We start from the raw sequence: 25,493 nt of genomic DNA on the forward strand, positions 1-25,493 counted from the left end.
TTAGTCAATATAACCAATTAGCAAGGCCAGGAGGCCACTCGAGGATAAGGGTTAATGATTATAGATTAGTCAATATAACCACTTAGCAAGGCCAGGAGGCCACTCGAGGATAAGGGCTAATGATTATACATTAGTCAATATAGGATAAGGGTTGATGATTATACATTAGTCAATATAACAACTTAGCAAGGCCAGGAGGCCACTCGAGGATAAAGGTTAATGGTTATACATTAGTCAATATAACCACTTAGCAAGGCCAGGAGGCCACTCGAGGATAAGGGTTAATGATTATACATTAGTCAATATAACCACTTAGCAAGGCCAGGAGGCCACTCGAGGATAAGAGTTAATGATTATACATTAGTCAATATAACCACTTAGCAAGGCCAGGAGGCCACTCGAGGATAAGGGTTAATGATTATACATTAGTCAATATAACAATTTTGCAAGGCCAGGAGGCCACTCGAGGATAAGGGCTAATGATTATACATTAGTCAATATAAGCACTTAGCAAGGCCAGGAGGCCACTCGAGGATAAGGGTTGATGATTATACATTAGTCAATATAACCAATTAGCAAGGCCAGGAGGCCACTCGAGGATAAGGGTTAATGATTATAGATTAGTCAATATAACCACTTAGCAAGGCCAGGAGGCCACTCGAGGATAAGGGCTAATGATTATACATTAGTCAATATAACCACTTAGCAAGGCCAGGAGGCCACTCGAGGATAAGGGCTGATGATTATACATTAGTCAATATAACCACTTAGCAAGGCCAGGAGGCCACTCGAGGATAAGGGTTGATGATTATACATTAGTCAATATAACAACTTAGCAAGGCCAGGAGGCCACTCGAGGATAAGGGTTAATGATTATACATTAGTCAATATAACCACTTAGCTAGGCCAGGAGGCCACTCGAGGATAAGGGTTAATGATTATACATTAGTCAATATAACCATTTAGCAAGGCCAGGAGGCCACTCGAGGATAAGGGTTAATGATTATACATTAGTCAATATAACCACTTAGCAAGGCCAGGAGGCCACTTGAGGATAAGGGTTAATGATTATACATTAGTCAATATAACCACTTAGCAAGGCCAGGAGGCCACTCGAGGATAAGGGCTAATGATTATACATTAGTCAATATAACCACTTAGCAAGGCCAGGAGGCCACTCGAGGATAAGGGTTAATGATTATACATTAGTCAATATAACAATTTTGCAAGGCCAGGAGGCCACTCGAGGATAAGGGCTAATGATTATACATTAGTCAATATAACCACTTAGCAAGGCCAGGAGGCCACTCGAGGATAAGGGTTGATGATTATACATTAGTCAATATAACCACTTAGCAAGGCCAGGAGGCCACTCGAGGATAAGGGTTAATGATTATACATTAGTCAATATAACCAATTAGCAAGGCCAGGAGGCCACTCGAGGATAAGGGTTAATGATTATACATTAGTCAATATAACCACTTAGCAAGGCCAGGAGGCCACTCGAGGATAAGGGTTAATGATTATACATTAGTCAATATAACCACTTAGCAAGGCCAGGAGGCCACTCGAGGATAAGGGTTAATGGTTATACATTAGTCAATACAACCACTTAGCAAGGCCAGGAGGCCACTCGAGGATAAGGGTTAATGGTTATACATTAGTCCATGTGATTATAGCGTAGTAAGCATAAGTAGTGGGAATTTTGTAAATTGGATTAATTAGGGGGACGGTTCATCAAGAACCTGTTTACATTGGACTTTTTTTTTTACAAGGTGGTCACCACTTATCAAGGCCCGGAAGCCACTCAGGGATAAGAGTTATTGTAAGTACAGTATGTTAGTGTGGATATTTAATAAAGTGTCTACTTAAGGCGGGGGGGGGGGCTCATCAGGAATTTGTTTACGTTTGACTTGAAGACATCCAAGTTGTAGTCAGGAGGGAAGCAGGCAGATTGAACAGAGTTCCACAGGCATGCAGTTCTAAGAAAGAAGCTTTGTTCATGGAATCTACGTTTTGATTTAGGCATAAATAAAGAGTGGGGAAAGTTTTTGACAGTGGATTCAGCTAAACGGGTGTTTATCGTAAAAGATTGGCAAGGGGGAACCAGAGATTGGAGTTCAGACGAGCACCTGCCATGCAAATAACGATAAAACAAAGATAGGCTTGCAATGTCTCTTCTGTGGGGGAGAGGTTGCAGGGAAGAGAAAAGGGCATCCCCCACTAAGCCACAAAGTCTATTTTGTACTCTGTCAAGGCAGGATAGGCTGTTTTTAGCAGCTCCTGCCCAGATATGGCAGCAGTATTCCATCCTTGGACATACTTGGCTTTTATATAGATAGAGAATTGCATCAGTAGTGAGATATCTTCTGGAGCAGTAGAAGGATCCCACCATCTTTCCAGTGACCTTGGCAACAGACTTGATGTACGTGTTCCATTTATGGACTTGAAGACAATCAGATTGTAGTCAGCTGGAAAGCAGGCAAACGGAATAAAGTTCCACAGGTGTGCAGTTCTAAGAAAGAAGCCCTGTTCATGGAATCTATGTTTAGGTGTAGGCACAGATAAAGAGTGTGGGAAATTGTCGATAGTTGTTTTGGCTAGACGAATGTTTTTCGTGAAATTTGGCGAGGGGGGGGGGCTGCTTATGAATTCCAATTAATCACTTAAAAATGATTTTCTTTACAAAAATAAAACCACTTGATCAATTTATGTGATTTTTGGAATGTTGTATTTTTCATTCTGTCACAGATATGCTCATCATCAAACAGAGTTTTCTTTGTATTTGTTTTTTTAAATATAGGGGGAATTCTGGACAAAAAAAAAAAAAAATGGAACATGATGACATTAGTCATGTAACGTTTGGGTGGATTCTGTTTTGGATGAAAGATCAGTAACAACAGAGTCTGAATTGGCACAATCTGGCGTAGATGGGGTTAGCTTTAAAGCAATGTCTCGATGATTTAATTGCGGTGATGACAAGGATGTCGCTAGATACATGGAATCTGTGGGAAAACATTTCAAGAAATCCCATTTCGGAGACAATAATTTCCAATGAAAGATGTAATGAGCAGCAAGAGAGACGCAGTAAATGGTCGTGATCGACATGAGCATCGAAAATGTACGAAAGATGAAAAGTTGTCCTTTCGTTGCACTGTAGAACGGATAATGAATGAAGGCAGGCATTGGTAGGTATTGGTCACCCCCTCCTCCCAGCCTCAGAACAAGCCCCATCAAGTAGCCGGCGAGCGCCCCATATGTGTTCGCAGACTGCAGCATCATTACACACAACAGCTGAGGGAAGATGATGACAAAAATTAGGTCAGATGCCAAAATGAAGAGACCGTAGACGGTTGATAAAGACGTGGCGACAACAGTAGATAAAATTCCAATTATTATGATTGTCGCACGAAGAGCAATGGAAAGTTCCAGTTCGGACACCTGGAAAGAAAGAAAAAGCGATTTTTAATAATTTGATATGATAAAATTGTAGCAATTTTTTGTTTTGTTTACGATTGTGATAATAGATAACAATAAAATGAAAACAAAAAAATGAAAACAAAAAAATGAAAACAAAAAAATGAAAAACAAACAAAATGAAAACAAAAACAATGAAAACAAAAAAATGAAAACAAAACAATGAAAACAAAAAAATTAAAAACAAAAAAAATGAACACAAAAAAATGAACACAAAAAAATGAAAACAAAAAAATGAAAACGAAAAAATGAAAAATAAAAAAAATGAAAAACAAAAAAATGAAAAACAAAAAAAATGAACACAAAAAAAATGAACACAAAAAAATGAACACAAAAAAATGAAAACAAAAAAATGAAAACAAAAAAATGAAAAACAAAAAATGAAAAACAAAAAATGAAAACAAAAAAATGAAAACAAAAAAATGAAAACAAAAAAATGAAAACAAAAAAATGAAAAACAAAAAAAATGAAAAACAAAAAAATGAAAAACAAAAAAAAATGAACACAAAAAATGAAAACAAAAAAATGAACACAAAAAAATTAAAACAAAAAAATGAAAACAAAAAAATGAAAAACAAAAAAATGAAAAACAAAAAAAATGAAAAACAAAAAAAAATGAAAAACAAAAAATGAAAACAAAAAAATGAAAACAAAAAAATTAAAACAAAAAAATGAAAACAAAAAATCGTAAACAAAAAATCATAAACAAAAAAAATTGTAAATAAAAAAATAGAAAACAAAAAAATGAAAACAAAAAATGAAAACAAAAAATGAAAACAAAAAAATCGTAAACAAACAATCGTAAACAAAAAAAATGTAAATAAAAAAATAGAAAACAAAAAATGAAAAACAAAAAAAATGAAAACAAAACAATGAAAAACAAAAAAAATGAAAAACAAAAAAATGAAAGCAAAAAAATTGTAAACAAAAAATCGTAAATAAAAAAATAGAAAAAAAAATGAAAACAAAAAATGAAAACAAAAAAATCGTAAACAAAAAATCGTAAACAAAAAAAGTCGTACATAAAAAATAGAAAACAAAAAAATGAAAACAAAAACACTCTAAATACATCTATCTTCATGTCCAGTCTTTTGCCCACCACACTACAATTAACAATACCATTTCAGCTGCCTTTTTTGTTCCTTAGTGACATCGATAATATCACAATCCACTCACAAACCTCCAAAAGTCTATTCTTCAAATTTTGCCAGCATGAAAAAGACACAAATAAATCGGATATGATGATGATGACCTACCGTTAACTTTTCAGTCAGGAAAGTGACGTTTTATGGGCGCATGAAGAACCAATACCTTAATGTTCGGGTGGTATTAATCAGATGCTTTACGTGCTTGGTGTCTCCGGTGGTTTCGCAATGTACAGCGTGCTACCTCTGGACAGCCTTCTCTGCTTATTAAAGTTTTATTATTATAACTCGACACAACTCATAATAAGCTTATTTTCGCATGCCCACTTCTGCTCGCTTCCTAGCTCTTTCCTCCTTTACTTAAAAAATCTCTTTCAAATTGTTTTGATGACGTCACTCCCAATGTCTTTCACGTGCATCTCACTTTCCGTTCTTCCATACACGCAATTTTCGTCACATCTAACCATCTAACCTTGCTAAAAAACATTTAATCAGAAACTAACAATTTTTTATATACTATTTTTTTATTGATTGATTTATTTATCTATTGATTGATTTATTGATTTATTTATTTATTGATTCATTTATTTATTGATTTATTTATTTATTGATTGATTTATTTATTTATTTATTTATTTAGTCATTTCTTTATTGATTAATTGATTTATTTATTGATTTATTTATTTATTGATTGAATCATTTATTTATTTATTAATTGATTGGTTTATTTATTTATTTATTGATTCATTTATTTATTTATTTATTTATTTAGTGATTTATTTATTTATTGATTTATTGATTTATTGATTTATTTATTGATTTATTTATTTATTTAGTGATTTATTGATTTATTTATTTATTGATTTATTGATTTATTTATTTATTTATTTATTTATTGATTTATTGATTTATTTATTGATTTATTTATTTATTTATTGATTGGTTTATTTATTTATTTACTGATTGATTGATTTATTGATTTATTTATTAATTTATTTATTTAGTTAGTTATTTATTTATTTATTTAGTAATTTATTTATTGACTGATTTATTGATTGATTAATTTATTTATTTATTGATTGATTGGTTTATCTATCTATTTATTTATTCACTGATTTATTTATTTATCTACTGATTTATTTATTTATTTACTGATTTATTTATTTATTTATTTATCGATTCAATAATTTATTTATTTATTTATTGATTTATTCATTTATTTATTTATTCATTTATTTACTGATTTATTTATTTATTGATTTATTGATTCATTTATTTATTTATTCATTTATTTATTTATTCATTTATTTACTGATTTATTTATTTATTTATTTATTCATTTATTTATTTATTCATTCATTTATTCATTCATTTACTGATTTATTTATTGATTGATTTATTTATTCATTTATTTATTTATTCATTTATTTATTTATTGATTGATTGATTCATTTATTTATTTATTGGTTTATTTATTTATTTATTGATTAATTTATTTAGTATTGGTTCATTTATTTATTTATTGATTTATTGATTTATTTAGTGATTTATTTAGTTATTTATTCATTTATCTATTGATTTTTTTTTTATTTTTTACACGGTGGTCACCACTTATCAAGGCCCGGAAGCCACTCATGGATAAGGGTTATTGCAAGTACATTACGTTAGTGTGGAGATTTGTTGAAGTGTTTACTTAAGGGGGCAGTTCATTAGGAATTTGTTGATGTTGGACTTGAACACATCCAAGTTGTAGTCAGGTGGGAAGCAGGCAGACGGAACAGAGTTCCACAGGCATGCAGTTCTAAGAAAGAAGCTTTGTTCATGGAATCCACATTTTGATTTAGGCACAGATAAAGAGTGGGGGAAATTTTTTACAGTGGATTCAGCTAAATGGGTGTTTTTCGTAAAAGATTGGCAAGGGGGGACCAGAGATTGGAGTTCAGACGAGCACCTGCCATGGAAATAACAATAAAACAAAGACAGGCTTGCAACGTCTCTTCTGTGGGAGAGAGGTTGCAGGGTAGAGAAAAGGGCATCCCCCACTAAGCCACAAAGTCTATTTTGTACTCTGTCAAGGCAGGATAGGCTGTTTTTAGCAGCTCCTGCCCAGATATGGCAGCAGTATTCCATCCTTGGACGTACTTGGCTTTTATATAGATAGAGAATTGCATCAGTAGTGAGATATCTTCTGGAGCAATAGAAGGATGCCACCATCTTTCCAGCGACCTTGGCAACAGACTTGATGTACGTGTTCCATTTCAGATCAGGAGTAAAGGTCAAACCCAGAAGGTTGTCAAAACACGGGGCCTCTCCCAGACGAGAGCCATCCATCCCAATTGATGCCAGATGGGGATCAGAGCATTGATGATGTAAGGATAGGAGTTTGGTTTTAGATGCATTAAAGGTAACCAGCCACGTCTTCCCCCACTGAACCACGCGCTCGAGATCAGAGGAGAGATAATCAGAGAGAACTTTGTCATTTACAGCCTTTGACGTGTTGCCGTAGATGGTCGTGTCATCAGCATAGATGCCAACGAATGATTTAAGTATGTGTTTAGGGAGGTCATTGATGTAGATCAGGAAGAGAGTTGGGCCCAGAATTGACCCCTGTGGGACTCCAGCATTAATACTGCAGGCCTCTGATTTTTGTCCATCGACCACTACTCTTATGAGCCTATCGGAGAGAAATGATTTAATGATTGCGAAAACATTTTCAGTTATACCGTAGCTGGAAATCTTGTGAAGTAGACCCTTATGCCATACCTTGTCGAAGGCCTTTGATATGTCAAGAGCAATTGCCCTAGAAAGGAAGCCTTTGTCAAGAGATTCACTAATCCTGTGGGATATAACCGTCAGCACATCTGCAGTAGATCTTGCAGAGCGGAAACCATATTGTGTGTCACTAAAAAGGTTGTTTCTGCTGAGGTGGTTGCCTATTTATCTATTTAATATGGATTCCAGCAACTTACTCATAACACACAGGAGACTTATTGGTCTGTACTGAGAGGGAGATGACTTATCACCTGAATTCTTAAATACAGGGCAAACTGATGAGGTCTTCCAGGGTGTTGGAAAGCACTTCTCCTTAAGGCAGCGCTTAAACAGTTTCGTAAGTATGGGAGAAAGTTCTGGTTGAAGCTTTTTTAACACTATAATTGGGATGCTGTCAGGGCCAGTTGCTTTACTGGAATCAAGGTTCTTGATTAACTTGGCGACCTCATGCACGGATATTTGTATGTTACCCAGCGTGTTCTGTGTTATAGAAGGAAATATGGGGAGTTGATGGCCTTCATCGCATAGGGTAAAATTAGCTGCAAAGTTCTTTGCAAATAGTTTGGCCTTGGCTGATGCTGACGAGATGACCTCTGGTCCATTGATAATGATTGGGATAGAACGCACACTTCTGTTCAGGATCCTATTTGTTATTTGCCAAAACTGGTGGGAACCAAGCTGCTGATCAGCTACCCTGGATTTAACAGACTGGGCATATAGCTCTCTTGCATTTTTTATTACTCTTTTACAGTGGTTGCTGGCAGTCCTGAAAGCAACTTTAGTCTCAGTGCATCTATTACATTGGTAGCTATGGAAAAAGTGATTTCTGTGCGCGATAGCAGCAGCAGCACATTTTGGGGAGAACCATGGCTGGCTGTTAGGTTTTTGTTGGAAATTTTTAGATGGTATGAATTGGTCTATGCCTACAATTAACCATTCGGTCAGATTTGATACTATAAAGGACACTTCCTTTTTAAACATGGAGTGCAGAGGTAAATCAGATATGAATGTACGGAAGCTATCCCAGTTAGCCATAGAGTATCGGTATACAGTACGGTGGATGGGTACGTCTGGGGACTTATTACATTTCGATTACATGATTTATTGATTTATTTATTTATTGATTTACAGTCCTCATCTTCATAGGTGGTGTTGTTTCACCACATTTTGACCAACTCATCCTCCGGCCTACTTCGGGTAGGATTGGAACCGCTATCTTCAGACAATGTTTACCTGGAACCGTAGAGATTCAATGCTCTTTCCACTGCACCACAGGACCCAAAGGTGTTGAGTCTCTACAGTTCCAGGTGAGCACTGATAACGGTTTCAATCCTAAAGCAAGCCAGAGGTTTAGTTAGCTAAAAACGTGGTGAGACAACAACTATGGAAGGCAGTGATTACTGGGGATACAGATACGAGACCCAGCATTACTATCCCGTCAGGGTTAATCATCTGAAGAAGGTCAGAGGATGAGTTGGCCCAAACTTTGTGAAACAACAACAACTATGAAGATGAGGATAATAGTCCGAAAATAAATGAATTTTTTATTTTACTTTCTTAACGCCAAACAAGGTACATCACCACTTGAAACATAAGAAGATACTATTTGGAGTTATGTCTAATAGAAAAAGTGGGGAGTCAAACAGAAAGATGTCTGTTCATATTACATCTAAACTTCAGCAGGTTAATAGTCACAAAAACAGGAAATAGGGACGGAATTCCAAAATCTGACTGAGGACCCCAACAGTGAAGAGGTGAGATTTTGCTGCTTGTCAAGTTATATATATGTTGAAAGGGCACAAGTGCTATGAGTTCATCAGAGCACATTCTATCAAAGTACTTGTAAAATAGGCACGGTAATGTGAAATTGTGGTGATGAGACAGAGGCTGGAGCGTGGTTGATAGTGTGGGATTTATAAGATTGGAGACTCTTTTTTGGACCCTGTTTAAAAGAAAGAACCTAGTGGTAGATGCACCAGCCCAAATGTGGCAACATGACTCCATGCATGGGCGAATCATGGTTTTGTAAAGATATAGGGCGGTCTCTGATGTGAGTAATTTTCTAACATGGTAGAGGGAGCCCACTTTCTTTGCAGCAGCCTTGGCAATGTACTCAATATATTTGCTCCAATTCATGTTGCCTATGAATGTACGAAACAGCTGTCGTATTTATACTCGTGTTGCGCACGTAGTTGTAGACATTGTAGACAAATGTGGCTTTCATCACTGGTCGTCATTTTCGTTTTTATTTGTGTTTGTTTTTTTGTGTTTCAATGTGCTATAGGAAGTCGTCTGTTTGAGCTTTGTATTCGTGTGTTGTATCAATTTGAAGTTTAAAAAGTTGTGAATGTGTTCTAGTAGGTATTGTATAGGATAATTATTTGTGTTTATATGCTGTCGGAGTTGCATTTGTGTTTTGTATTTTGATTTTTCTTTTGATGTATGGCTTCCTCTAGCGGCTTTCTTTGTTGGGGTAAGTTTTGAGTCATTCCGTTAATGTGGGTATATAAAGAAATGGGGTTGGATGTTGTCGTGTGCATTTAGTGTGATCATTTGTATTTTATCGACGAACGGGGTTTGTCTTAGTGTCGCCATTATTATCACCGTTACTGTTCCTGTTGGTTTCTGGTTTATTCATATGCGATATAACATTCTGAAGAGTTTGCATAATTTGACCTGAATTCATGTGAGTTCCCGTCAAGCATGGATCGGGCGAGACCGGCAATCATCGGTGTCAGACGAGCGTAGTTCAAATGTTGAAACGCTAACTCGACTTTTTATTTTATTTATTTAATTTTTTTTTTCTGTTATGTTTTCAGTAATTTTTAAGGTGATATAAAGGGAGGGGGGTAACTTTTTATTTTCTGATTAGTTACTTATTTATTATTATTTTTTTTTATAATTCAATTTCTGGGAGTTTGATTAGCCAATGAAAAAGCGCTATCTAAATGGAAGCAGATGACATTCGAATTGGAAGAAAGCGACTAAACCAAAAAGAAAAAAAAAAAAAGAAAAGCTGACAAACAAATATATTTTCAAACTCGCCAAACAGAAAAATGACAGGCAAGGAAATAAAGAAATGGGCTCTTATGTGTGGTGTTATTTGTCATGGCCACCTTGCATCAACTCAGTAACGCGCCTGGATACCACAGGAACTAGAGAGCATTTTAGATCAAGGAAGACCTAGCTCGATTGATTTAACTGCATGATATCATAAACGATACCAACCTTTTGGATCGGACGACATGAAGAGCAGGAATAATGGTGATGGTTATAATCTATTAAATTAGAAACTTGTGTTCGATTGACAATACAATTGAACTGAGGTTAAGCAACATTCAGCCTGGTCAGTACTAAAATGGGTGACCATTTCGTAATACCAGGTGCTGTATGTATGTGTTAGCGTTTAGAGGGTTGTTTCCCACGATACACTCTTCGAGCCCAACTGACATCCACAGAATGTTTATGGAATTTGTATTTTCCTTTGTTTCTCTAGCATATTGTATTTGCATACTTATGAGCCACTGTATTCACCCCCTCAGATTCCACATCAATGTGAGAGACAACAACATGGCCAGAAGAGCAGATGAATGAGAAGGCCATGGAAACAGTGTTGGGGTCGGCCATTGTTGTTCGGCGAACGAGCGTATAATCGCACAGTTGTTTTAAACATTTAAAATGGTTTCGACGTGTGCCGAGGGTTGATGATTACATGTCACCTGGATATTACTAATAGAAGGCTGATGATGAGATAGACAGACACAACTATCTCGGCGGTTGTGCCAGATAGAGACAAAAATCCATGGTTCTTATCCAGAATTTCCTCTGTAATAAAAATTAGAATGAAGAATAATCTGTATGATATATATATATATATATATATATATATATATATATATATATATATACATATATATATATATATATATACACTAGTGTTAGGGTGATTCCAATATTTTAACCAGTTTTAATACAATTACAGATTCCTGACTAAATTTCCGATACAAGTGCTGATTCTGATTCTTTATAAATCTCTAAATATTTAACTAAAAATTTTTTTTTTCAATTATATAAATCCTTAAATATTTAACTAAAATTTTTTTTTTTTTCCAATTTTATAAATCTCTAAATATTTAACTAGAAATGTTATTTTTTTTCCAATTATATAAATCTCTAAATATTTAACTAGAATTTTTTATTTTTTTCAATCCTATAAATCTCTAAATATTTAGCTAGAAAATTTTTTTCTCCAATTATATAAATCTCTAAATATTTAACTAGAAAATTTTTTTTTCCAATTCTATAAATGTCTAAATATTTAACTAGAAATTTTATTTTTTTTTCCAATTATATAAATCTCTAAATATTTAACTAGAATTTTTTATTTTTTTCAATTCTATAAATCTCTAAATATTTAACTAGAAAATTTTTTCTCCAATTATATAAATCTCTAAATATTTAACTAGAAAATTTTTTTTTCCAATTCTATAAATGTCTAAATATTTAACTAGAAACTTTATTTTTTTTTTCCAATTATATAAATCTCTAAATATTTAACCAGAATTTTTTTTTTTCCAATTATATAAATCTTTAAATATTTAACTAAAGAACTTTTTTTTTCCAATTACCGTCAGAACACATGTTAAATGTGCGGATATTTTCTCACGCATAAAAATACACTTGTGGGGATGATCTATGGATTTTAGTTTTAATATTAATTTAAAATCAACAAATATTTATTATTTTATTATTACTACCAGTAGTGGCAGTAAACAAAATCAAATAAATAAAGATAATTAAAGGAATCGTTTTTGGTATCGGAAAATAGGTACAAATTTTCCTGATTCCAATATCTCAAAAGTTTTGTTTTTTTGATTCCTGATTCCATTTAATCGTCCTCAACACTAATACATACCTATGACAAAATGGAAATATCATATTCCAAAAATCTCATATGCACTGTATGTTCTCTGAAGCCTTGTCACAATGTTTTGTATTTGCATACTTATGAGCCACTGTATTCACCCCCTCAGATCCCACATCAATGTGAGAGACAACAACACGGCCAGAAGAGAAGATGAATGAGAAGGCCATAGAAACAGTGTTGGGGTCGGCCATTGTTGTTCGGTGAACAAGCGTATAATCACACAATATCTCAAAAGTTTTGTTTTTTCGATTCCTGATTCCATTTAATCGTCCTCAAAACTAAATCATACCTATGACAAAATGAAAATATCATATTCCAAAAATCACATATGTACTGTATGTGCTCTGAAACCATGTCACAATGTCACAAAACTTTGAACCTATTTTCTGACATTTTTTTTAAAAAGTGGCATTTTTTTTAAAAAGTGAAATTTTTTTTTTTAAAAAGTGGCATTTTTTTTAAAAAGTGGCATTTTTTTTTTAAAAGTGACATTTTTTTTAAAAAGTGACATTTTTTTTAAAAAGTGACATTTTTTTTAAAAAGTGACATTTTTTTTTAAAAAGTGACGTTTTTTTTTAAAAAGTGACATTTTTTTTTAAAAGTGACATTTTTTTTTAAAAAGTGACATTTTTTTTAAAAAGTGACATTTTTTTTAAAAAGTGACATTTTTTTTTTAAAAGTGACATTTTTTTTTAAAAAGTGACATTTTTTTTTTAAAAGTGACATTTTTTTTTAAGTGGCGTTTAGTACTTACCGTACGAGTTTGGGAGTCTTATATCAATTTTTTGGATTGGAACGCATGGAGAGCAGGTGCAACGGTTGTAATTGTTTTAATTATAAATGTGCATTCAATTAACCATACAACATAATCATGTTGACACACTCGTTGCCTTTAGACCATCGAAGTTAAGCAACATTGAACCTAGTCAGTATTAAAATGGGTGACCATTTGGTAATACAAGGTGTTGTATGTGCTCTAAAGCTCCCTAAAGTTAAGAGACTCATCCATCATCAAATCAAATCAAATAAAATAAAATCAAATAGACAATAATGAATTAATATAAATGTTTAAAACTTACATTTTTTCGGATGATCTGTCGATAGATGTTATTTACAAACATCGAACTCGATCCTAATATTGCTCCATCAACTGAAGACATCACAGCTGCAGATATCGCAGCCATACCTGAACAAAAGACGAACATATTTTTAGTTCAAATCTACATTTGATCTGTTAAAGAATTTTTTTTGATGTCTAAAACTTTGGGTTTTATTGTTTTTTTATTTTTTGTTTTTTTTGCATTAGTTCTTAGCTCTCATTATATTAGCATTCCTGGGTAGACTACAAGCTGTTACGTAATAATATGTTACATAATAATCTGTTACGTAATAATCTGTTACGTAATAATCTGTTCCGTAGTGATCTGTTACATAATAATCTGTTACGTAATAATCTGTTACGTAATAATCTAATAAGTCCTTAACTGTCAGCTAGGCTTCAACCTCTGTCTGCAAGGCATTACGTAATAATCTGATTAGTAATAATGTCAAGAAATCTACGAAAGATTAATGTAAGCAACAGTAAACGTAGTCACTAGTTTTGTATTCTCTGTGCCAGTCTCTCGAACCAAATATTCTCAAGTCCTTCGCCATCCTTACTCAAGGCATGCCTCCATGCTGGTCTATCTTCGGCTAGCTCCTCTCACATATTCACATTGATGCCAAAAGCGATCAGATCCCGTTTGGCCACATCTTTAAAGCGCAGCACCGGCGACCGCGGCTTCTTGATCCATTTGCCAGTTCGCTGTAGAGGATATTCTTAGGGAGACGGCCATCGGGCATTCAGCGCAGGTGTCCAAGCCAGCGCGATCGTCATATCTTGAGTGTCTGGAACAAGGAGCGGCTGCCGGCATGTCTTAGCACCTCTTTGTTGGTGATTCTATCCCACCAATTGATTCCCATGATATGTCGCAAGCATCGGAGATGGTAGACGTTCAGTCTTTTCTCCTGACGAGCATACGTGCTCCATACAGTAGGATACTCAGAACACAGCATCCGTAGTCGGTTGAAAGTAGACGCTGCTCTACCTATGCGAGTTTGTAGCTCCTGTTCAATGGATACTCCCTTGTTGATGTTGGATCCAAGATACGCACGACATGTAACCCAGTAATCTGATTAAAAGAGTCGCTAACCTAATAGGTCCTGTACTATCATCTAGGCTTCAACCTCTGTCTCATCAATGAAATGTTGCATCCCTCTGCCTGTTTTACAAGTACTTTAATGCTAAGTTCTTGGACGAACTCAAAGCACTAGTACCTCCCTTGACGTAAATATCCTCACCAAACCAGACAAGCAGCAAAATCCCACCCCTGCATTGTAGAAATCCTTAGATGCTGTAAATCCTTCTAGTTAAATAGCTTCTTCCCTAGAATTGCAAGACTTTGGAATTCCCTCCCCGGCCCCTGCTTGTCTGACTGTACTGACATGCAGAAGTTCAAATGTAATGTGAACAAACATCTTTCTACTCATCTCCCTTCATAATATCCCTGCAAATTATGTCCCTGATAGTAGCCCCCTAATTCAAAGTAGCACTGTGCCTTGTTTGGGGTGAAAATTGAATAAAAAAAAATTAAAAAAAGAAATAGCATATCCGTCTGAAAATAGCTGCCCATAATCGTCTGCACAAGAAAAGTTTATTTTAGAAGTATGGGGGGGGGGGCAGTTACTTTTATTTATGATAGCCGATATTATTCCGCCCCCCCCATTAAAATTAACTTATAAATGAAAGCAAAAATAGAGAGAAAAAAAATTACATCCCTTTATTTTGTGATAAAGGGACGCAACTATTGTATCCACAATAACATTATGCAATTTCAAAACAATGTATTTCGATTTTATTTATGGAGGCCATCTAGAACATACGCTGTAGAACGGAGAAAAAAAGGTCAAAGACCCTAGTGTTTTGAGGTGATGTTTTGAATATAATAAACTAGGGGTTTGTATTACTGTACACATAGATTCGAAAAAGTTGTCAAAAAACAAATATATAACAAATAAATGTTATCAAAGGCAAGATAAGTTACTTTTCTACCAAACTGGATATATTTTTCGTGCTTTTATTCAATGTAACATGTTTATTCAGCTCGAAAACCATACAGTGTTTACCAATGTATTGGAACATTCAAGATGGCGTCTGATTCTCTCTTTAACACGGTAAGTTTCGGAAAAGGTGTTATAAATAAAAAACCGGTTAAAATACTGTTAAAAACTCGCTCAATATATGTTACCGTGAAATAGGTTGACATATATTCGGTGGGTTTTTAATAGTATTTTGTATAGTTTTTTATTTATAACACCTTTTCCCAAACTTACGGTGTTAAAGAGGGTGTGAGACGCCATCTTGAATTTTCCAATACATCGGTAAACACTGTATGGTTTTCGAGCTGAATAAATACAAAACCTGAACTAGTTATGACCAAAGTTTCATTTCATTCGGACAAAACACTAAGAAACGGGGCCTAATTAAAGTTGGGGCCCGTTTTTTTTGGGGGGGGTCACCCTGTATTAATGTTATTTTTATTAATACTTAAAAATAATTTAATAGTAATTATTTCGATTTTATTTTTAATATTTCGACACAAATTTTTACTGGACATAAAAAATACAATTTTGAAGGTCTTTCAAGACATTTTCCATATTTTCAAGGATTTTTCAAGGTATGCGAACCCTAGTATAGAGGGTCAATGCTGTCATACCCACCTGACATTTACAGAATTTGCCAGAGTCTGTATTTTTTGCATTTTTATTTTATTTTTTTATAGTTGTCAACCCATGTAAATCCAACTTAGCCACCATTGTGAGAGATGACAATATGGCCAGAAGAAAAGACGGAAGTGAAGAAAACTACAGCACAAAATGTTGGGGGGGCATTTGTTGTAAAACAGGGTAGCACGTGGTATTGTTACACTTTCATCTGAGTGGGATAATGTGCAACGTTTGGGGTGAAAAAATGTAAAACAAACAAAAAAACAAAAACAGATGCCTCACTGTATTGCAGGGTTCATCGACTCTGAACAGTAAAATATCTTGGGGGGAGGGGCTTAGTGACTATGACCAATTCAAGACGACTGGAAACAATTCAAGGATCTGAATAGAAAATCTAGTATCATTTCAAGTTCAAAATTATAATAATCAACTTCAAAATGGACTTTTTTTTGAGTGAAAAAAACAATCAACTCCAAAATGGATTAATCAAATTCAAATTGAGATTTGTTTTGTTTGTTTTAGTAAATTGATAACTCTTTTTTCAATTAATTTACCCCATGAATAAGGAAATTGACTGGTCATTATATTTATGCCTCCATTCAGTCTCGAAAGACAAAGGATACTCCCTGTAGTGTAATTGTGAGGCAAGGGTTGTGCAATCTCCACCCACACCTCCTGAATCAGCAGTTTCAGTCCAGTAGCAAGGAGAAGTTCAGGATGACTGGAAACAATGCCGAGATAAGCGGAGAGCATATACAGAACCTGGAAGATTCAAATGGTCACCCATCTAGTACTGGCCAGGCTCATCGTTGCTTATATATATATATATATATATATGTGTGTGCCTTTATGAGCTACAATCAACATCCAAATGAATACTTTGACGATAATTACGGTTTTTAAAAGGCGAACAATTAAAAGATACATATGCCTGTAAGAGTATCTTGTGTAGTTTCCGACGTGTAGGAGACGGGGAGTCTCGTCGTGGGCGACGAAGCGTTTCACTGAAGAACCACGGCAACACACAGCGAACCAACAAACAATGACAGCCACGGCGCGAAGGTAATTAACAAAGCTCAGCTGACTGCACGAATAGAAACGGAACCCAACGGTCACTAACGGAACCCAACGGTCACTGTACTGATCGCCACGAACGTCAGAACCCGACTGCCTCGCACCTCCAATGGACCGATTTTTATTCCTCAAGATGGCCTAGCTAATTTGCATCCCCGCGCGATCCTGCGAGATTCCGTCTTTAATAAAAGCAGGCAGGCGCCATCTTGGAACTCTTTCTTACGCTGCCCCGACCACAGAATCAGCCACCACTCCGCACGCCAGGCACACACGGACCCTCTTGCGCTGAGGGCTACGGTTAGTCTCACTTAAAAATTGCTAGGTTTATTTATGGTGTCTTTTACATATAAAAAAAAAACACCCAATACTTTTGCTGATGAGGAGACTTTGTTTAAAAAAAAACTATATGTCAAAACTATTGTCCATGACTTAATGTCTATCGCAATAAAAACATCGTTTCCGAAACGATCGTACAAATTATTGACTTTGTTGTTGTTCCTTCTTATGAAACAGATTTTTAATTTTTAATTTGAATTTTAAATTATCAATCACATTACTAAATATATATATATATATATATATATATATATATATATATATATATATATATTTAGTAATGTGATTGATAATTTAAAATTCAAATTAAAACTTAGAGGCCGAACCTACTGCAAAAGTAAGAGAAGTGCTGTATCGGCAAAAATGATGTTTCATGATGATGCTGGAGAAACCTCTACAAAAAGAAGCTGTAGAAGCAACAGCTCCAATTGTTGCATAGTTCCTATTAGAAGAGGACTGATTATATTTGTTGTTGCTCATGTTAGTAAGAGTCTTAAAGTGATAGAGACAGTCTTAGGAGTGTTCGTGTTGTTGAGTATTCATATGTCTTAGGATGTTCATGTTTGTGGAGATCATGTTGTGAGATGCTAGATATTATATATATTCATTGTGAGTGTTCATATTGTTGAGATATAGACAGTCTTATATATAACGAGACAGACAGGTAGGGTACAGATTACTACAGGAGAACCAAGCCTGTAATTCAATGAGAGGAGATTTATGAATATCTTGATAGATAGACCGAGAGTGTGTTTGACATTCAAGTTTTGACAGTTGTACATTTTTATAAACACAAAGTTCATATTAATACAATTTCACTTTACCTTTGTTTTGGTAGAATGACACAACACAAGACGGCAGTTATAAAAACACATGATGATACGTTTATTTCTTCGACCGGTCGGACATGATTCTGTATTTCAGGGACTCAAAGTTGTTTACATGGTTACCTCTAAACCTCTCGCTTTCCAGAGAGTGCTCTGACTCTAACGAAGAATCGGTCTGAACCTCTCTGCTTCTCCCTACTGACTGATCTGATTCCCTTCTCGCTTCTCCCCCTAACTAACTTCGAACCCTCCTATATTGAGAAATCATTTCTGCCCTGACGTCACATGTATGTCTGGTCAACATGACAACAACTCATGTGTTTCAAACATGCGCGATTTGCACGTTTAAACCATTTCTGACGACCAGGAAATTTTCCATTCTCTTTGTTGTTTTACAAAGAAATTTAACCTACTTGTCTAATTCTGTAACCGATATTTGTATTATGAATTCTTTCTAAGAATTGTGAATAGTTTTCCATCCATTTTTTAATCCATTTTTTAAATATTTCCATTTTCCATCCATTTTTTAAATATTTCCATTTTCCATCCATTTTTTAAATATTTCTAAGAATTGTGAATAGTTTTTCCATCCATTTTTTAAATATTTTAACAGAATCAACAATTTAACTGGGCATTCCATTTAAAACCTATTATCTACAGGGTTCAATCCTTGTTTTATCTGATATCATTTTCATTTAACTAATTCTCTTTTATTTTTAACTAACATGGAAAGGGGACAGCCCTTTTCCTGTAACACAATTAATTTAGATGAAATGAAATTTTAAATAAATTTCTTTGGAACGTTTATATTATTTTGTTCCTCTATTTGAAGTAAAAATTTAAAAAAATAGATATTGAATTTATTTGTATTTAAAAAATTTTTTAAATAAATTTAAATTTATTTGTATTATATTTATTCTCAATTTGAAGTTGATTAATTCTCATTTTGAAGTTGATTAATTCTCAATTTGAAGTTGATTAATTCTCATTTTGAAGTTGATTAATTCTCAATTTGAAGTTGATTAATTCTCATTTTGAAGTTGATTAATTCTCATTTTGAAGTTGATTAATTCTCATTTTGAAGTTGATTAATTCTCAATTTGAAGTTGATTAATTCTCATTTTGAAGTTGATTAATTCTCAATTTGAAGTTGATTAATTCTCATATTGCATATGTATTAATATAGAATCAATCCTCTATCGATTATTATATATTACAATGGAATAATTTGCTGATGGATTAATTCGCAAAAAAAATTGAAAAATAATAATGATAATGTGTACATTAATGGTTTTATTTTATTATTTTTTTATCTGTCCGATTGAAAAAACTCAAAATGAAACTGCAGTACTAACTCCTAGGCAGGTTTAACTGGCTTCCTCCAAAGGAGAAAGTTTTGTGGGAGTAGGAAATTCACAAGCAGTCCCCAGTCTTGCAGGGGAGGTATCCTCGTCCTCCAACATACAGCGTTTGGGTCACCCACCTGTTACTGACCAAATGGTAATGAACTTAGTTGGAGTGCTAAATATTTTGGTTTCAATTCTAGCTGATGGCACCCAAATCAATTTTTAAAAAACTTTTTAAATCAGTACCATATATATATATATACATATATATATATATATATATACATACACTAGCGGGGGGGGGGGGGGTCCCAGGCGTAAAATACGCTTAAATATATTTTAATATGTCCAGATTTCGTAAATATTATTATACAGTCGTGATTTCAAAAGCAAAAAAAAAAAAAACGTATTTGGGTACCATCAGCTAGAATCAAAACCAAAACTGTAGCATTCAAAGCTGGTGACGTTACATCGCTATTCTACATGAGCACCCAAAACGAATTAAAAGACATTTACCAAGCAAACAGGGAAGCCTTGGTGTGAACTCCTTGATAACATATGGCAGCATCATATAACTTTCATTGATTTCAAGGGGAGACAATCCAAGACTGGTTTGGTTCCAATCTGAAAATAGATAAATTAAATTACTTAGACTTAGGAACTCTTACAATGCATAAGGCAATAAAAGTATACCCGTGTTTCCAATCTACGGTATCCCTCCAGTTTCTTCCCATTGTAATCAAATCTCCCAATCTAATGTTGCCGTTACAAACAAACAAAAGGAAATAAATAAATAAAAATCCAGGTCGGCATTTTTTTTTTTTAACAAAAGTTTTTATTAACATTACTTTTCCATCTCAACACCATTTAAAAGTCCCATCTTGTGTATACTTTTCTTCTTCCTCAGAACACATGCCAGTCACAGCCAGACCATTCTTGACCTTATGTGTTCATTCTCTTTGACGTCGACTTCCTTTTGCCCCAAGCACGTGGTGTATTTTTCTCTCCTTTTTTTTTTCCTTCTTTTTCTCACGCACGCTTCCTAATTTGCATATCCGTTTTTTTTTCAGCTACTAATCTTTTCACAAACCAATCATCATTCGCTACTGCTGATACGCATTAATCTGTTTACAGTTCATATTTGGTCTTTTTCTTCTTTTTACATCAGTGTTCCATTGAATTACTTCGTTGGCCATTCTTTCTCGGGCCAATCTTAAGATATGTCCAAGCCAGGTAGCTGTCATTTACAGATTATTAACAATACAACCTTTTAGTGCGATCTCTGACTTCTTGGTTGGTAATTTGATCGTTTCATTTGATCCTTAAAATCTTTCTAAGACACTAGGAATCGAACACATCAAATTTCTTCTCTTAACTTCCATATAGCAGCATAGATGAGGCGTTCAACTTCAAATTGAGAATTAATCAACTTCAAATTGAGAATTAATCAACTTCAAAATGAAAAGTAATCAACTTCAAAATGAGAATTAATCAACTTCATATTGAGAATTAATCAACTTCAAAATGAGAATAAATCAACTTCAAATTGAGAATTAATCAACTTCAAATTGAGAATTAATCAACTTCAAAATGAGAATTAATCAACTTCAAACCGAGAATTAATCAACTTCAAATTGAGAATTAATCAACATCAAATTGAGAATTAATCAACTTAAATTGAGAATTAAACAACTTCAAATTGAGAATTAAACAACTTCATATTGAGAATTAATCAACTTCAAAATGAGAATTAATCAACTTCAAATTGAGAATTTATCAACTTCAAATTGAGAATTAATAAACTTCAAATTGAGAATCAATCAACTTCATATTGAGAATTAATCAACTTCAAATTGAGAATTAATCAACTTCAAAATGAGAATTAATCAACTTCGAATTGAGAATTAATCAACTTCAAATTGAGAATTAATCAACTTCAAATTGAGAGTTAATCAACTTCAAATTGAGAATTAATCAACTTCAAAATGAGAATTAATCAACTTCAAAATGAGAATTAATCAACTTCAAATTGAGAATTAATCAACTTCAAAATGAGAATTAATCAACTTCAAATTGAGAATTAATATAATACAAATAAATTTAATATTTATTTTTAAAAAATTTTAAAGACAAATAAATTCAATACTTATTTTTTTTAATTTTTACTTCAAATAGAAGAACAAAATAATATAAACGTTCCAAAGAAATTTATTTAAAATTTCATTTCATCTAAATTACAATCTGTTACAGGAAAAGGGCTGTCCCCTTTCCATGTTAGTTAAAAATAAAAGAGAATTAGTTAAATGAAAATGATATCAGATAAAACAAGGATTGAACCCTGTAGATAATAGGTTTTAAATGGAATGCCCAGTTAAATTGTTGATTCTGTTAAAATATTTAATAAATACAATTTGGATGGAAAACTATTCACAATTCTTAGAAAGAATTCATAATAAAAATATCGGTTACAGAATTAGACAAGTAGGTTAAATTCCTTTGTAAAACAACAAAGAGAATGGAAAATTTCCTGGTCGTCAGAAATGGTTTAAACGTGCAAATCGCGCATGTTTGAAACACATGAGTTGTTGTCATGTTGACCAGACATACATGTGACGTCAGGGCACAAACTTAACTAATTTGTTTGCTTTTTTTTTTACCCTCTGAAAAGAAAGTTGTGAAATACGATAATTGTTTAAAATTTCCTTTAATACAAAATTTCGAAGCCAAAATAAAATCATGCTTCAATTTTGACCCAGGCAATAAGTTAACTCTCTTGTTATACAATTTGCTAGAAAAAAAAATGGAGTTATATTGAATTGTTGCAATATTTTAGGTGGATAATGGGGTATGATCCCACACAATCGGACGATTCTATTTATAAACGATGCAGCTAAGAACTGACGAATCAAATTAATTCACGTTCTGCTACAAACCAATCAGAAACTAGAATTGGGAGGGGGGGTAGAACTAATTATTTGAATAAATGTTACAATATCGAGTCGGGAAAGAAAAATGTATAATTATACTTTCTATTTCAAATGTTTTGGGATTGGTTTTTAGTTTTTAAGTTCTCCAGTTCTGAATGATTAGTTGGCAATAGCAACACCAAGTCCGGGGGTTATCTCAGAATGATGAGGATGCCTTTGGCATGCAGAAGCAAATTGTCAACTTGAGTTTTTCCTTTGCTTATATTGATAATTCTGTGATTTTTAATAATTAATAATCTTCCTTTTTGTATTTTTTCTTCACAGATAGAAATTTTAAATTAATAACCTTTCTCTTTCATCCCTTTCTCAAACCAAAGAGATATTTGCGATCCCAGAGTCTAGAAAATACCTTTCGACAGTATTGTCTATCGCACTGTCTACTGACCTCAATAATAGCGACCCCAAGTCCGGGGGCTATCTCAGAACAATGTGGATTCTTTAGGCGAGCAGAAGCAAATTACCAATTTGAGTTTTTTTACTTTGTTTATATTGATAATTTCTGAGACTCATTCTTCTTCTTCGCGTACAGAAATTCTTTCTCTTTTTTTTTTTCCTTCAATTTTAAATTCATAACCTTTCTTTCTCTTTTGTCCCTTTCTCAATTCAGAGAAATGTTTGTGACCCCAAATTCTAGAAAATACCTTTTGACAACTGAGCTTGGTGATCCCAGCAGGATCACAGGTCACCAGTTATTCAAATATCTCCATTCCTGAGAAACAATTATATTTGTATTTCTTGCTATATTTAAGAAATTTATAGGTCTCTTCTTTTTCCTTTTCAATCTGACAATATTGTTACATTCAAGAATATACCAGCAAGGCCACTTAGCGTTGTTCCAGTTACAAATATAGTTATACAATTTTCTCTGACAGGCTGAGAGGCAACTCACACCCAAAAGCATCTGTATCTCCACAAAGCCACCAGTCATCTATGCATGGAATATTGTTGCCACATCTAGGGTGTTGGATCTACCATTAGTCTCTCAGGGTTCAAAAGAAAAAACAAGAAAAAGAGTCAAAGGTCCCACACTATCAACCAAGCTGTAACTAGCAATACATATGAAAAAATTGAAATGGCTTAAAAATCTCAATAATGGCATACAGAGAAATACCTTGATGTTGAAAGAATCTTTAAAAAAACTTTTTTATTCGACTAATTTCATTTCCACCTTCGCGCCAAGACTTTGGGGTTCAAACCTACCTTCCTACTAAAACATTTTTTTTTTACACCTCCAACCACCCGGCCAATGTTTTTTTTTTCTTTTTAAACAGGGTTGTTTTGATCTACTCTCCGCCCCCCCCCCCAACACACACACACACACACCTCCAAACACCCGGGCAATGCCGGGTACCCCCAATTAGTTAAAAAGAAAAGTTATAGAATTCAAAGTTGAATCGTAATTCATTTTATGTACAAGAAACGTAAATCTAATACTAGGACTGTTTAAAAATGAATATATTGCAAGATTTCTTTGGTATTATTGTAGATTAACACCTTAATAAAGAGTTCTATTCAAAATTCAGACAGAAAGATTTCAGAGTTCAACAAGACACACCTGAAGAAGGTCAGAGGTTACATTGACCAAAACATGTGAAAATAATATTCAAGATGAGGGCAGTAGTTTGAAGAATCCAAATAATACGAATAATATAATATGCAGTTTACAGTCTTTTTTTATTAATTTATTTTATTGCGGACTATTATTCTCATCTTTTATTAGTTATTGTTTCATGACGTTTTGGCCAACTATTCCTCTTGTCTTCATCAGGTGGTAATCACGACAGATAGGAACTTCGAATCTCCTAACTGCATTCTCAGCAATTACTGCCATCCGTAGTTGTTGTCATCTCACCACGTTTTTGGCCAAGTAAACCTCTGGCCGGCTTTGGGTAGGATTGAAACCGCTATCTTCAGACAATTCTCATCTGGAACCGTGGAGATTCAACGTCTCTATCAACTGCGTCACGGGCCCCAAAGTTGATAGAGACACTGACAACAACTATGGATGGCAGTGATTGCTGAGAATGCAGTTAGGAGATTCAAAGTTGCTATCCGTCGCGATTACCACCTGACGAAGGCCAGACGAATAGTTGGCCGAAACGTCGTGAAGCAACAACTAAATATAAAGATGAGGATAAAAGTCTTTCTAATCTTATTTTGCTGTACTCTTTCCAACATTCTATGGAATTGCGATTTGGTACAGTGATCAAGAACCCCTCTTTCTCGGCGAGATCATATCTACCAAAGACCCAGAGCGGTGAGAGGAGTCTGCCTACATTTTGTTTCTCTCTCTCTGACGGAATGGTCATTATTGACTCCGATTCTGTGCCATTCTGAACAACTCAGCCATGCTAATGCCCACGATGTCTTTCTCGCTGTCTGACATTCTTGTTTCTGGTCTTCCACGTCCTCTTTTGCCAGGGGTTGTACCAAAGAGCAAATTTTTTATTAGGCCGTCTGTTCTGGCCACATGTCTCCAAAATCTCAAACTCCCTCTTTAGTGTCCAGCAGTCTTCGGAATGGTCAAATCTTCTCCATCAAATATTCTCTATCTATATAAGAGCCAGACGACACTACCATTTATGGTACCACATCTAAGACAGTAAACGACCAAGTTCTCTCCAATTCTCTCTCCTCTGATCTTGAGCACGTAGTACAATGGGGAAAGGAGTGGCTGGTTACTTTTAATGCATCTAAAACCAAGCTTCTCTCTTTACATCATCAACATTCTGATCCACATTTGTCATCAATTGAAATGAATGGCTCTCGTCTTCAGGAGGCCTCAAGTTTTGACAAGCTTCTAGGCTTGACCATTACTCCTAATCTTAAATGGAACA

General features: G+C 34.1%; 1 protein-coding gene across 2 annotated transcripts in view; it reads right to left on the reverse strand.

The window, feature by feature from the left end:
* Window positions 1-2,607: 2,607 nt before the first annotated feature.
* The window catches only part of LOC145246115 (high-affinity choline transporter 1-like), a 145,640-nt gene continuing 122,754 nt past the window's right edge, over window positions 2,608-25,493 (reverse strand). For both annotated transcript variants that reach the window (XM_080107949.1, XM_080107948.1), the window contains exons 8-10: window positions 20,186-20,293; window positions 13,401-13,507; window positions 2,608-3,441 (exon numbers count right to left, since the gene is read on the reverse strand). In XM_080107949.1, the coding sequence (XP_079964075.1) occupies window positions 2,848-3,441; window positions 13,401-13,507; window positions 20,186-20,293 (809 nt within the window). In that variant the 3' untranslated portion in view covers window positions 2,608-2,847. The remainder of the gene's footprint in view (window positions 3,442-13,400; window positions 13,508-20,185; window positions 20,294-25,493) is intronic.

Source organism: Euprymna scolopes, chromosome 23 (genome assembly GCF_053919585.1).
Source record: "Euprymna scolopes isolate OS-2025 chromosome 23, ASM5391958v1, whole genome shotgun sequence".
NCBI lineage: Eukaryota > Metazoa > Mollusca > Cephalopoda > Sepiida > Sepiolidae > Euprymna > Euprymna scolopes.